Source organism: Letharia columbiana (genome assembly GCF_014066305.1).
Source record: "Letharia columbiana isolate WasteWater2 chromosome Unknown Sc0000009_s1, whole genome shotgun sequence".
Classification (NCBI taxonomy): domain Eukaryota; kingdom Fungi; phylum Ascomycota; class Lecanoromycetes; order Lecanorales; family Parmeliaceae; genus Letharia; species Letharia columbiana.
The window spans coordinates 251703-264361 of record NW_023501046.1 but is presented as its reverse complement, the minus strand read 5'-3'; the positions used below and the strand labels follow the sequence as shown (position 1 = coordinate 264361).

The 12659-nt window shown below is 52.4% G+C and overlaps 5 protein-coding genes across 5 annotated transcripts; 4 read left to right on the top strand and 1 right to left on the bottom strand.

The window, feature by feature from the left end:
- Positions 1 to 581: 581 nt before the first annotated feature.
- Positions 582 to 2162, top strand: HO173_003745 (uncharacterized protein; the record flags this gene model as incomplete). Its single annotated transcript, XM_037305670.1, has 3 exons — positions 582 to 761; positions 833 to 1041; positions 1349 to 2162. 3 exons carry the CDS (start codon positions 582 to 584, stop codon positions 2160 to 2162), a joined length of 1203 nt encoding a protein of 400 aa, XP_037167425.1.
- An 823-nt stretch (positions 2163 to 2985) lies between these two features.
- On the top strand, positions 2986 to 5198 carry HO173_003744 (uncharacterized protein; the record flags this gene model as incomplete). Its single annotated transcript, XM_037305669.1, has 6 exons — positions 2986 to 3217; positions 3363 to 3616; positions 3724 to 3799; positions 3937 to 4084; positions 4140 to 4330; positions 4480 to 5198. 6 exons carry the CDS (start codon positions 2986 to 2988, stop codon positions 5196 to 5198), a joined length of 1620 nt encoding a protein of 539 aa, XP_037167424.1.
- A 376-nt stretch (positions 5199 to 5574) lies between these two features.
- Positions 5575 to 6672, top strand: HO173_003743 (uncharacterized protein; the record flags this gene model as incomplete). The annotated part of the gene is made up of 1 exon (XM_037305668.1): positions 5575 to 6672. One exon carries the CDS (start codon positions 5575 to 5577, stop codon positions 6670 to 6672), a length of 1098 nt encoding a protein of 365 aa, XP_037167423.1.
- A 678-nt stretch (positions 6673 to 7350) lies between these two features.
- Positions 7351 to 9284, bottom strand: HO173_003742 (uncharacterized protein; the record flags this gene model as incomplete). Its single annotated transcript, XM_037305667.1, has 2 exons — positions 7351 to 7462; positions 7516 to 9284. The coding sequence occupies 2 exons, from the start codon at positions 9282 to 9284 to the stop codon at positions 7351 to 7353; spliced, it is 1881 nt and encodes a 626-aa protein (XP_037167422.1).
- Positions 9285 to 9737: 453 nt separating this feature from the next.
- Positions 9738 to 12327, top strand: HO173_003741 (uncharacterized protein; the record flags this gene model as incomplete). Its single annotated transcript, XM_037305666.1, has 2 exons — positions 9738 to 10629; positions 10685 to 12327. The coding sequence occupies 2 exons, from the start codon at positions 9738 to 9740 to the stop codon at positions 12325 to 12327; spliced, it is 2535 nt and encodes an 844-aa protein (XP_037167421.1).
- Positions 12328 to 12659: the final 332 nt, after the last annotated feature.

Sequence of the window (12659 nt, the reverse complement as noted above, 5' to 3'; positions counted from 1 at the left end):
GTTGTATTTCATTGTTGCATTAAAGTGGCCGATGAAGAGAATACCTATTGCGTGACGACAAATACCTCACACCCTTTCAACCCTGCACCGCACTGAAGGATTCTTAGATAGGAGCAGCTCTGCATTGCATGAGCTGAGCCGCCTACTCAGAACAGGCTGTTGAAGGATGATCGTGGACCCACTTTTGCGGAGCAAGTAATACTCGAGGTGCGCTAGAGACGGCCTATGGAATTGGGACTGCATATGTATTATTCCTGGAGTTCCTCCAGCTTTGCTTTCTGGTGTACCTCTGTACGCCCCCTTATCTAAAAGATATATTGTTGGTATTGACGTACAAAATGGTCAATAATCGCACGAATGAAAAGCGACCTAGAGTATACAGCGCTAGTAGCAGCCCTAAACCTCGTGAAGGACAGTAGAAGTGTTTACTGAGAGCGCGCGGATTAATCTTTGGAGACTTTCCTTGCCCCGCAATTAATGAGGCCATAGCTTGAACAATTCTTCTCTCTTACTGTACCTCGCCGCGTCCGTCAAAAGGTGGACTGTGATTTCCAGCATTCACATTGTCAATTATACCGCAAATGTCTGTACACTACCTTAACATACGGCTCTTCCTGACTATCTCTGTCGCTTTGCTTGGGGCCATCCTCCTCTTCTGGAGATTCAGCCCAACCTCTCCGTCGCCCTTCCACCGATCGGCAATTGGTCCTTTCTCGTCTGGTGGGGATTCACTTCAACATGTATTCAATCAGACTCTTGGGGTCAGTACGACCAATATGTATTCCGCAGTTGCTGGCTCGCGCCATCCCGTATACCTCTGACGTCTATACAGTTTCAGAAGATCTTCGTCATCAATCTTCCATCTCGAACCGACCATCGAGACTCGATGTCGCTAGCCGCTGCCCTCACAGACTTGCGAATCGACTATGTAGATGGCGTAACTGGGGTGGACAAGATATCTCTTCCGCCAGGTGGCAAAGAAGTGAAACTCGACTCAGGGGGTTTAGGCAATTGGCGAGCTCATATGAACATCGCTAGAATGTGAGTGTTCGCTCTCTGCTCCCCTTTCATTTCATCCAGACTGCAAGCGCGCCGTCTCAGGCCATGTAGTTGGCCATATTATGAGTGGCCATGCATACAGTGCGTCTTCGCGCAGCCGACCCTACCGGCCCTGAACTCTCAAGTATATGCCGGTCACATCACCAACACCAAAGTCCTGATGGTGTCAGACTGGCTTCTGATACGTGAGGCTACCTGGCTGAGAGTTCGCGCCTGTAGTCTGTTACCTTAGGCCTATAGCCTCAGATAACCAACTGAACTGTCAAAATTAGTAACTGAATTGAATCAGGTTGATCGAACAAAATATCACATCTGCCCTCATTCTAGAAGACGACGCCGATTGGGACATTCGTATCAATCATCAAATGAGAGACTTTGCAAAAGCTTCGAGACTACTGGTCCAGCCATTGTCAGGCACATCAGACCGGTTTCTAGACCCGACCCACCCTCAGCCCAAGGAAGACCAAAGGCCGCAGGACTTCGACATCAGGAAAGATTTCACCAGCGAACCTTCTCCATACGGAGACATTGACCGCTGGGGTCTTTTCTGGTTAGGCCACTGCGGCACCCGGTTTCCTCGCGCAAGTGACCGAAATGTGCCGCTGGGGCGAGCTGTCATCTATGACGACGAAACGGTTCCAGAACCGCAGCATGTCATGATGCAGTTTGGAGACTCCGAACTTATTCAGACTTACCCTGCTCACACTCGCGTAGTCTCTAGAGCATGGATGAACACGTGCACTATGGGTTACGGGATTTCTCTGCCAGGTGCCCGGCGCTTACTGTATGAGCTCAGCGTGAACAAAATGACGGGACCGACTGACATGATGTTTCGATCTGTGTGCCATGGATCGGAGGGAAGGCCAGTCCAAACATGCTTGACCGTTCAACCGCAACTATTCCAACATCATCGACCTGTCGGTTACAAGTCGAGCTTCAGCGACATCTCCGATCACGGAGCCGATTATAACGAACAAGCCTTCACAAGAAATGTGAGGCGGAGTACACGATTGAATTTTCGGAAGCTCGTAGATGGCTTAACGGATTACATCGACCTGTTCAAGGATGGGGAGGGGGCAGACCCGAACCTTGGCTTCAAATGAGCAGATCCCGTCCACAGAGATGCCGAGCTCCACTCTAAATCGGACGACTTTACCCAGTGCAATGCGGCGGACCGCTTTCGCAAATAGAAATATCGTTACCTTTTTCTTCCCCGCTCGACGTAAGATACTCGCATTGTTTTTCCCGAGGAGCGGTTGGAATTGGAAACTCTGTGCGGTAATTGAATGAAAAAAAGAACCGTGTCGTGGTCGGTACTAGTACGCCTCTTACTTTTTCAATTGAGCGTCCGTCGTCTCATTTACTGATTAGAACGCATACACTAAAGCTTTAGCGGCGTCGAAGGATTTAAGGAATCTTTGTAGCTTGAGCTGTCCTGCAACTTCTAACCACTCACTTTTTTTCAAGGCATTGGTGCTCCTTTGCTACATGGACCATTCATTATTACGCGATAACGTGTTTGGCAGCATACAGGACCAGACTAATCATTCCATTGCTGCCCTAATCTCCATTTTACCCCACGTGCCGCGAGATGGCTCGCATGATTTGGTTTCAACGTGCAGACAGCTAGTACTCTTACTAGTACAAGCACTTGCTCATGCTGCATCAGCCTTTAGCTTTCAACCTTCCTTAAGTGACTGGTATGATATCGATGGCCGTTGGATGCATAATCCGCGAGTACAATTGCTCTGCGTGCTCTAAATATCCTCTCTCATTCGCACTATCCCTGTCCAGTGTCTGCCTTACCTTGTCTTTTTTAACATCAGTCATTAAACTCTTTTGTTTTTTATTCCATCCTCCCCAATTTAACACTCGAATTGACTCCTTTTGAGTTGTGAGAGATACTCTCCATTTCCTTCCTTCAGCATGAATCCTCTCAGGCACCCTGCCGCTCACCAGATACCCGAAAATGACCTCGAGAAACGAGGCGAATTCAAAGATTCTTCAGTCAATATCATCCTCTCCGGCAGCGACTCAGCCGATAACACCCTCGAAAACTCTCAAATCTCTTCTCATCCTGATATCGCTCCCACTCCCGTCCTCCTCAGAGGTAGGCTCGCGAGATGGAACGCCAAAGTCGAAAGCTTTGCTGGCCTAGGTACGTATCTTTGGAGTCCATCTTCACTCTTTGGGGCCAGATCCCAAGCCTTAAGGAGTGCTTCGGGAGTACTACTCTCTAGACATGTTCCAAAGTTCAGTATGTCTCCTAGTCAGGCAATACTGATCTCGAAACCATAATCTAGAGGCCCGCGGCATCACGAGAGTGCTTCCGGAAGAGAAGCACGATGGGGCGGCAATGGGATATCTTCAGATGTTCACTTTGTGGTTCAGCATCAACGTCGTGGTGAACAACCTCGCTGTTGGTTTTCTCGGCCCACTGGTCTTTAACCTCGGATGGGTTGATTGTGTCTGCTTGGTCCTCTTCGCCAATGCTCTCTCCGCTTGCGGAGCAGCATATACGGGTACATTCGGTCCTCAAAGCGGAAATCGAACAATGGTATGTTGCGCGTGCGTGCATACTGCCGGCTTAGACTATACCTGGCCTTGATTTATCAATTGGGCACACATTTTGCCAACTCGGTGTGATCCTTGCTGACTTGATAGATACTCGGTCGATACTTTATGGGATACTGGCCGTCCAAACTCGCCTGCATTCTCAACGTAATACTTCAAGTGGGCTGTAAGTATATCACGGGTTTTATGTTTTGCACTAAATATTGAGTCTGGACACACGGTTGGGAATTCACTCTCTAGACATGTTCGAAAGCTCGAAATTACCCCTCGACTTGGTAATACTGACTGCGGAATTGTATCTAGGGGGTATCATCGCGTCCATCATTGCCGGACAAATGCTTTCAGCTGTTAACGGCGCCGGCCTGACTATTGCTGTCGGTTGTGCTATCAGCGCTCTTTGCATTGGCTTGGTTGCCGCCTTCGGCATCGCCATTCTCCACACATACGAAAGGTCCGCTCCATTAAAACCAAAAAGAAGCGCAGCGCTCAAGCTCACAGAGGGACAGATACGCCTGGATACCGCAAGTATTTGCCCTACTCGTCCTCATCGGTTCCGCCGGCCACAATTTCAATACCTCATTGCAATCTATCGGTCCGCCCGGCACAGTCGCAGCCAATCGCTGCTCCTTTTTCGCACTTCAGTTCTCTGTCGCCATTAGCTTCTGCACTATCGGTGCCGACTTTTACGTCTATTATCGTACGTAATCTCGGATTGGCTCTTTCCTATGTGAGACTTCAATCTGTGTCATGCAATGGGCTTTTTTCCCTCGTCGTACTCCCTAGACTTGTCTTACGACTTCAGTCTATCTCTTCAAGATGGCATGCTGACTCCGAAATCATCATCAGCCATTGACACAAGTCGACGCCTCACCTTCTTCATGACCTGGTCTGGCATGTGGACTTCTTTAATCTTTGTAAACCTTATTGGGGTCGCTATAGCGACTGGCGTCGCCACAACACCCGGTTGGGCCAACGCCTACGCCACCTCATCCGGCGCGCTCCTCCTAGCCTGCTACGACGGCCTCGGCGCCTTTGGCGGTTTCTGCACCGTGCTCCTCGCCCTTGGCGGCATCGCAAATAACGCACCGGCCACGTACGCCGCAGGCTTGAGCTGCCAGGTCTTGGGTCGTTATCCCAAAGCCATCCCGCGTTGGATCTGGTGTCTCTTCCTCATGGTTGTCGAACTCGTCTGCGCGGTGGCGGGCCGCGACCATTTGTTCAACATATTCGAAGACTTCTTGCCCCTTATGAGTTACTGGGTCTGCCCCTGGCTGACGATAGTGTTCGAAGAGCATATATTGTTTCACACACTGCGAGGGGTGCCTTTTGATTGGTCGGCTTGGGAAGATAAAAAGAGGCTTCCTGTAGGAGTTGCAGCGTTGCTTTCTTTCTTTATTGGCTGGGCCGGCGCGATTGTCGGTATGGATCAAGTGTGGTATCAAGGCCCTGTCGGGAGTAAGATTGGCGGTTATGGGGGCGACATTGGCGCTTGGCTAGCAATTGCTTTTACGTGCGTTGCATACCCCCCGTTGAGGTACTTGGAGTTGAAGAAGTTTGGCCGGTAAAGCGGAGGAGGAGGTGTAGTAGTAGTAGAGGATGGTGGACTGCTACTGCTGGCTATTCTTCTTCGAGTAGAAGATTGTTGGCGAACGTGGGTGCTCTCCCAGTGCGATATCTTGCTAAGGTATCACGTTTACTTTGATAGTACGGTTCAGACTGCCATCAGGAGTTCGCCGGCAGCGTCATATATAACCTTTGGGTTCTCCACGTTCCGAGTGCGTTATTCGCGCAATTTTGTTATGTGTACCCTTTTTGGCTCCTTGCATTAGGTCTTCCGGCCCGAGCTGGTGGAGCGGGCTTCGGCCCTTACATCAATCCTTTCGATCAAAAAGTGGAAAACAATCCATCTCTATATAACGCTTTCAGACCACCATCACCACAATGAAGCCTCACAGTGTGATACGAGTAGTATCAAGACCGACAGCTCTCATGAAGCCTTGTCACCGACCCAAATTTCGCCAAACAGCAGCCCTGAACTCTCGAAGATTTAGCGCCACCCCCCAGCGTCCATTCCTCGATGAATGCTTAGTGCAGACTCATACACTTCTCAACGGGATTCATGACACGACCGGACTTCCCTGGGCAGCAACAATACCACTGGTTGCCGTCCTTGTCAGAATGGTCATCCTGCAACCCTTATACACATACTCCAACCGGATCTACTGGAAACGGTGCGCACTGTACCCTCACTTAGCCGAGGCCACAATCGCCACGGAGAAGGCGATCAGGCATAAGCACGGAGATAAAAGCGCGCTTGAACGGAAACGGATCCACGACGGAGCCATGGATCTCGTATGGAGACAATGGCTCAAGCGAAACCGAGCACAATCTTGGAGATCCTATCTCGCGCTCGTCAAAGTCCCTATATGGTTCACGATGATGGAGACGATCCGACGGATGACGGGGACGGAGGAGGGAATGCTGAGCTTGGCCGCCAAGTCTCTGATAGCGCTCAAAGGGCAGCAGAACCCCGGCGCAGGCACAGTGGACGAATCGGTACCCATGGAACCATCCCTAGCCACCGAGGGGATGTTATGGTTCCCCGACCTCACCATGCCCGATCCTTTGCTCATCTTGCCCCTCGCCCTATCCGCCATCGTGTTCGCAACGATCTCGTCTCGCAACGACACCTTCGGTCTCCTCGCAATGCCGGGCTCGTCGCCCGAAACCGCCAGGAAGGCCCGCGCTTGGAATCTACGGAAACACACAACCTTGAAGATCGGAGCCCTCGCGCTCGCGCCCGCCACGCTCCTGTTCCCCAGCGCCATGCTCCTCTACTGGATCTCCGGCGGCCTGGCCGCCATCGTCGCGGCTTCTCTCCCCCGGATCCGATCCTTCCGCGCGACACGGTCGCCCGGCAAGAAGGGCGAGCGTGGCGCGGACGACGCGCCCGCAGAGGCCGAGCCGAAGGTGCGGGGCTATCGCTGTCCGACGATGAAGGAGCTGAGGAGTCCGACGACGAGGAAGAAGGAAAAGTGACGCGGTAGGGCTGAGCGTGAGTATTCACCATACGCGAATCGGCCTTCGGCCCAGGTGGGAGCAAGAGATGAGACCAGCATCATGAAAGCCATGCCGTCTTTCCAATAACCCTCGGTCTCGAACCCATTGTCAGCCGCAGAAGGAGCGTGCTTCAGCATCCGGCCTCGAAATTACCCCCCCCCCCCCTTCTCTAGGCCGGGAGGACGTTTCGCAAAAGCTGCTTCCAGTACTAGTACCCGTGCTTTTGGGAGACCAGCAATGGAAGACTCCGGGCACGGAGCCTTCGGGACGATTTTTCGCCGGGAAGCCTGGGATGATCGTCCCTGGTCGGAAAGGTTGGGGCTCGCGGGGGAGGAAGCTTGGGTTGGTTTGGAAGATCTAGCGGTGTGGCCGGGGAAGAAGGGTCGGAGAGATCAGGTCATGACTAGCTTTCGGATCTTTTCACGGTGGATTGCGGGATTCCATAGGATTGGGCTGTGGTGTAGACGTTGCGAAGACATTTCAAACAGATGAAAGCGGATGGAAGGCACATGTGGATCAGGTGTAGACATTCCTAATCCTAAATGGACAAAACGCCTCCAACAATGCTGCTAGCACTGGGTATCCCTAACGCTCGCAAACGAAGATCACCGCCAAACGCTTTTCTTGTAAATGCAGCTAAACGGAGCAGAGTCGTGATCATAACTTTGCCTTCGCACCTAAGCTGGGCGCGCTGGCTTCAGCGTTGAGTACCACATCTCCGCTCTTGTCAGCTTCGCCGAAGAAAATGACTTCGACTGTGAGATCGTCCCTGGAAGGCGGGTCAGTCAGACCTCACCCGACTAGCTGGAAAGAAGAACGTACCTGTATCGCCTTGCATACGGACTCACAAGCGTCAACAGCCCACAAACCATATCCCTATCTCTACCACCCAACGCATTCCTAACCAAATGCGTCGCCACGTTTTTATCCTCGACCACGAACCTCTCATCAGTAGTCTTCACATCCCATTGCGTCTGCCGCAGAGGAGCCCGTTGGCCTTCACCACCCTCCGTGGGCGCTGAGACAGGCTTCTCAACTGGCAACTTCGTGCTTTGGCTGCTGAAGAATGACTTTGTCCATGACGTGGCATTACTTCCACTGCTCGACGATTGATTTTCGAGCCACTGCCCAACCAATCCAACAACTTCCTCATTCGTGAGCATTTCCCACAACCCATCCGTAGCCAGAACAACGAAGTCTCCCTGCCCAGGATCTACCTTCGTGGTCGTGATGATAGGCTCAGCGGTAACATACGGCGGGGTTTTCAATAGCGGCGACGGAGTCTTTCCAAAGAAAAACTTCTTCATCCGGTTTTGGACTTCCCTGCTCCATTTATAGCCCGCATCGCCAAACGCCCGACTGGGTTCTAAGCCGCCTAGTATCCTTCCCCTATGTACGACATTCTCCTCGCCAGGATGCTCAGCGCGCAGTCGAGTCATCTCAGAGGGAGTGCCTCCCGTCTGGTCTTCACTGAGTGGAGTAGCAGTCCACTTTCCAGTTGCTGGGTTTTTGCGGCCTAGCACTGCACGTGAATCGCCTGTACAAGCCACTCGAAAGAGCTTTGAAGAACTATCGTAGAATGAGAGGAGAGCACAAGCGCCAGAAAGTGCTGGTGCAAGGATCTCTGCTGCTGCGGCTTTTTGCTTTGTGTTGGTGGTAATCTTACTCACGGAAGCGTGGACTATCTCGTGATCTAGTGCGAGAAAGCCACGTTTGATTGCTGTGTCTATGGACTGCGGGGTGGGAACGGTCAAAGAGGGGTCGGTGAAGGCGGATATGTAAGTGTTATTGAGTTCACGCGCAACGTAGGAGATGAGGACTTGTCGAAGTTTTGCGGATGTGGTCCAACCAGCGTGACCGTCAAAGACGCCCCAGAACATCCAGTCGCTGCTGGCCGACCCGGCAGGTGGAGGAGTAACTGACTGGGGCACTTCAACAATCTTCTCGGCGTGGTCATCCTCGATAGGGTTGTTACTTGGTATCTGGACCACATCGTAGCGGACAACGCCTCTTCCCCTGCCGACCAGATATGACTCCTCGTTCTTGCGAAGCTTTTGCGTTGCCTGTTCCGGCGTTATCTTCTCCATCCGGTTGTGACCTTCGTCTTCAGCTTGCTTGGTTAAAGGAGCGTCGTGAGCTAGTTCGTCTACGTAGAATTCGTTGTCTTGAACGAGCAGTGCCCTTCTCTTAGACTCGGCTCCTGGCTCTGCAACGAGACCGTTTGATATTGACTGGGTTTGGGTAGGGAGAGAGCCTGAGGCAGAGGCTAGTGTTGAATACTGAGGTGCTGAACGGCCTGAGCCAGAGGTTATGACGCTTGTCCCATTGACCAACGCCCTAGTTTCTGGATCCCGCTGGTAGTAGTAAACGCCGGAAGCCAGCACAGATACCAGAGCAGCGACTGAGAATGTACGAAAGTACATGGATGACCTTATGATCTGGGTCGGAGCATCTCTTCTGATAAGGGTAGTGACTGGGCGTAGGCCGACGATATGGTTCACTGGAGGCCTGGGGAAAGCTCTGGTAGTGACGACTTTCCGGAGAGGAGTCCGTCGAGCAGTGCGGAACGCTTGGACTGCTGCTCGACGCATTGAGATATGCCTGAGGCAGGGCGAGGAGAACTTGAGGATTTTCTCCTCTCAGGGATGTTAAAAAGGAAGGTACAGTGAAAGTGAGAGATGAAATGAAAGCGTTGCTGTTGGCGGATCTTGTGACAATGACAGGGGTTGGCGGCAAGCGTTGAGGCAGATCCACTTCAGCCCTATGGAAATAAAGGCTTTGCCCTCCGCGTCATGGCATTCAATGAATACTTAAGAACACTGCATAGATCTGACAACTTAGACATATTTGACACCTTGGTTGTCTCATTTTCTGGCACTGGACATATATCTTTGGTTTGGACTCGCCGACTTCTCATCTCCCAAATTCATTTACTATTAAAGCTGCACCAATACCAGTACCACTCCCGTGACATTGGACTTCGAAGGCTAGGATATTCATTTTATTGTGCACAAAATTAAGGTTATTGGCCGCCCATAATCAACATGTCCTCCAGAGCTGTCCGAAAACTACAGAGAGAGCAGGAACAGCAAATTCAGCGGAATACTTTGAAAGAAGACCATGCACCGGATGATGAGTCAGAAGAAGAGGCGCCCGCGGGGAAGATTCTCAATGCATTTGATATGCTAAACCAAGATGAAGATGGAGATGAAATGAATGACTCCGACGTCGTAGACCCTAATGATAGAGAGGACGCTGAGGTGTCAACAAAGAATCCTCAAGTCGAATCGTCAGAAAAGCCAAAAACGAAGAGCAAGTCGAAGAAGAAGAAAAACAAGAAAAAGAGCAAAGTACCCGAGCAAGCTGATCCTCCGGCCAAAACTGCTCTGGCTGGCGCTAAAGAACCACAACTGGATGAGATTGACATTGCTCTCAAGTCTTTGTCGACAACATCCAAGGATGGAGCAGAGGTTCCACTGGCATCTAAGATCGATGAAGCTAATGTACAACTGTATCGACTACTTGCGGTTGAGTCGAAGCATTTAAACGCTCTGAACGAAATGAAGCGCCTCTTTGGGAACGTGGTGCTGGAAAACGAGGATGAAGCTGGCGCCGCGGCCGGCCCTCCCAGACGGCGAGGCAGGGTTCAAAATCTAGACCTCGGTGGTGCACTGGCTGGGCGCCATAGTCCAGCTTCGCGTGGCCAAGGTTTGGCAGGTCTGGCACTTCGAAGGAATCCTTTCATCCTGGGCAAAGAGGAATGGCCCAAAGCTACGAGCGGAGGGCTCGGCATGGAGCTGGTCGAGAAATTGGAGGATGGTACTGTTGAGTTTCGCTTTGTGCACAACACAATTTACCAAGACGTGCAGAGGCAATTTCAAACATGTGTAGAGTCCATGGATCCACAACGCATGATTGCATTGCTTCAATATAACCGTAAGACCATTCCCCACTCGTGCCGCTGGGGTACTTGTACTGATATCGGAAGCAGCGTACCACATCTCCACGCTACTCCAGGTTTCCGAAATTGCAAAGCAACAAGGCGACCACTCCGTCTCGGGCGACCTACTCGAGCGCGCATTGTTCAGCTTTGGACGATCAGTACACTCCTCATTCACAGCAGCTCTCGGGGAAGGTAAAGCACGACTTGACTTCAGACGGCCAGAGAACCGTGAATTCTGGCTCTCGGCGTGGCGCTATGTCAACAATCTAGGCCAGAGAGGCACCTGGCGAACAGCCTACGAGTGGGCAAAGTTGGTGCTTAGCCTTGATCCTGAAGGGGATCCTTATCGCATCTGTCTCTTTCTGGACCAACTAGCCCTCCGTGGGGGTCAGTCAGAGCATCTCCTGCAACTAAGCAGGAGTCCGTTCTACGCCGATGATCTCTGGCGAAGCCGCCCAAATATCGATATTTCTTCAGCTCTTGCAGAGTTCAAGCTCAAACAGGTACAGAAATGCCGGTCATCTCTCAAAACTTGCGTCGAGGATTATCCTTGGGTATTCCCCCGCCTATTCAAAGAACTCAGCATCGACCATATTCCCAAGTCAGTATGGGGAAAGACCCCATCCACGGACCGAGAAAATTTCGAATGCGAGCTGTACGTCCACAACGCCAAAGATCTATGGAACACCCCGGAAGCGACATCCTTCCTGGTCGAAGTCGTCGAGTCAGCAGAGGTCGCTCCCACACGAGAAAAGGCTCGGAGGGAGACCATACCGCTGTCTCATGGACCCATTACTCTCGACGAAGCCCGCCATGTCCTCCTTTCGGGGGTTCCTGCCCTCATAAATCTCATTCCCCGCGGATACACCAACATGCCCACGTCGTCTTCAGATCCTCTCCCACCACCCAATAATGTCCCATCCTATGATCCCGCCCCGCCAACACACCTTCAAGGGGCGGCGAATCAATCCCCTTTTGAGGCAGCCGGTGGGTTCGACACCCCTCCAGAAGAGGGCACACCCAATCGCCAATCTTTAGAGGATAACCAACGAGGTCTAGGCGAAGCCCCAGAGTTGCAAGGATTGCAGGGATTTTTCCGCCGTTTCATCCCATGGATCCCGTCCGGCCGCATGCCCGAGCAGACAGACACCGACACCGACGCCGACGCCATCAACGCTCGAGCCGCCGAGCTCGGCATCCCAGAAGGACTGATCGCTGAACGGGGCCGGCGAGTGCCGGAAACCCTCCAAGGACGAGATGCACCCGATGCAGCGCCTGCACCAGGACTGGAAAACACGAATAACACTGTAGGCCCTACCGTCGAATCCGAGCCCGAATCCGAACAATCTATCGATAGTGGCGATGACGCTATGATTACGAGCGACACAGCGCCCAACCGTGGGCCCCAAAGCGAGGAACCATACGACGACGATCGCAACCAGCGCTGGCTCGCCGGGCAGGGCATGCTCCGGCTCCGCGACTTCTGCGCCCAGCACGGCACCGACGAAACCGCCTGGGAGGGTAACATCGACAGCGGCATCGTTGGCGAATACGCCCAGCGCGTCATGCAGTTGCGGCAGCAGAGGACCCGGACGTTCATCATGGAGTACCCGCTCACGCAGGGGACGAGCCGGGAGGTGAAGGCGCTGGTCGAGAGGGAGATTCAGAGGGGCGGCCGTCTGGAGTCGTGACGGAGGAAGCGAGGAACGGATGATGGAAGGACGGGCGCTGGACTCGAAAGGAGAAGGCGGAGGAAACAAACCTCAGCTTTAGTCTTCGCCGTGTGGGTGATGATGGATACGTATCTACGTATATTCAAACAAAAATCTACCAAGCTCCAACACCATCATCATCCATCCATCCATCCCAACCCTAAGCACCTTTATCCAACCCTGCCTGACCCACTCACCGCCCATCCATCTATCTATCTATCTATCGCCCCTCAGAGATCGACATCATGACATCCCCACTATCCACCGTCCCTACCCCTTACCCCCCAAGACCCATCCATCCATCCATCCAG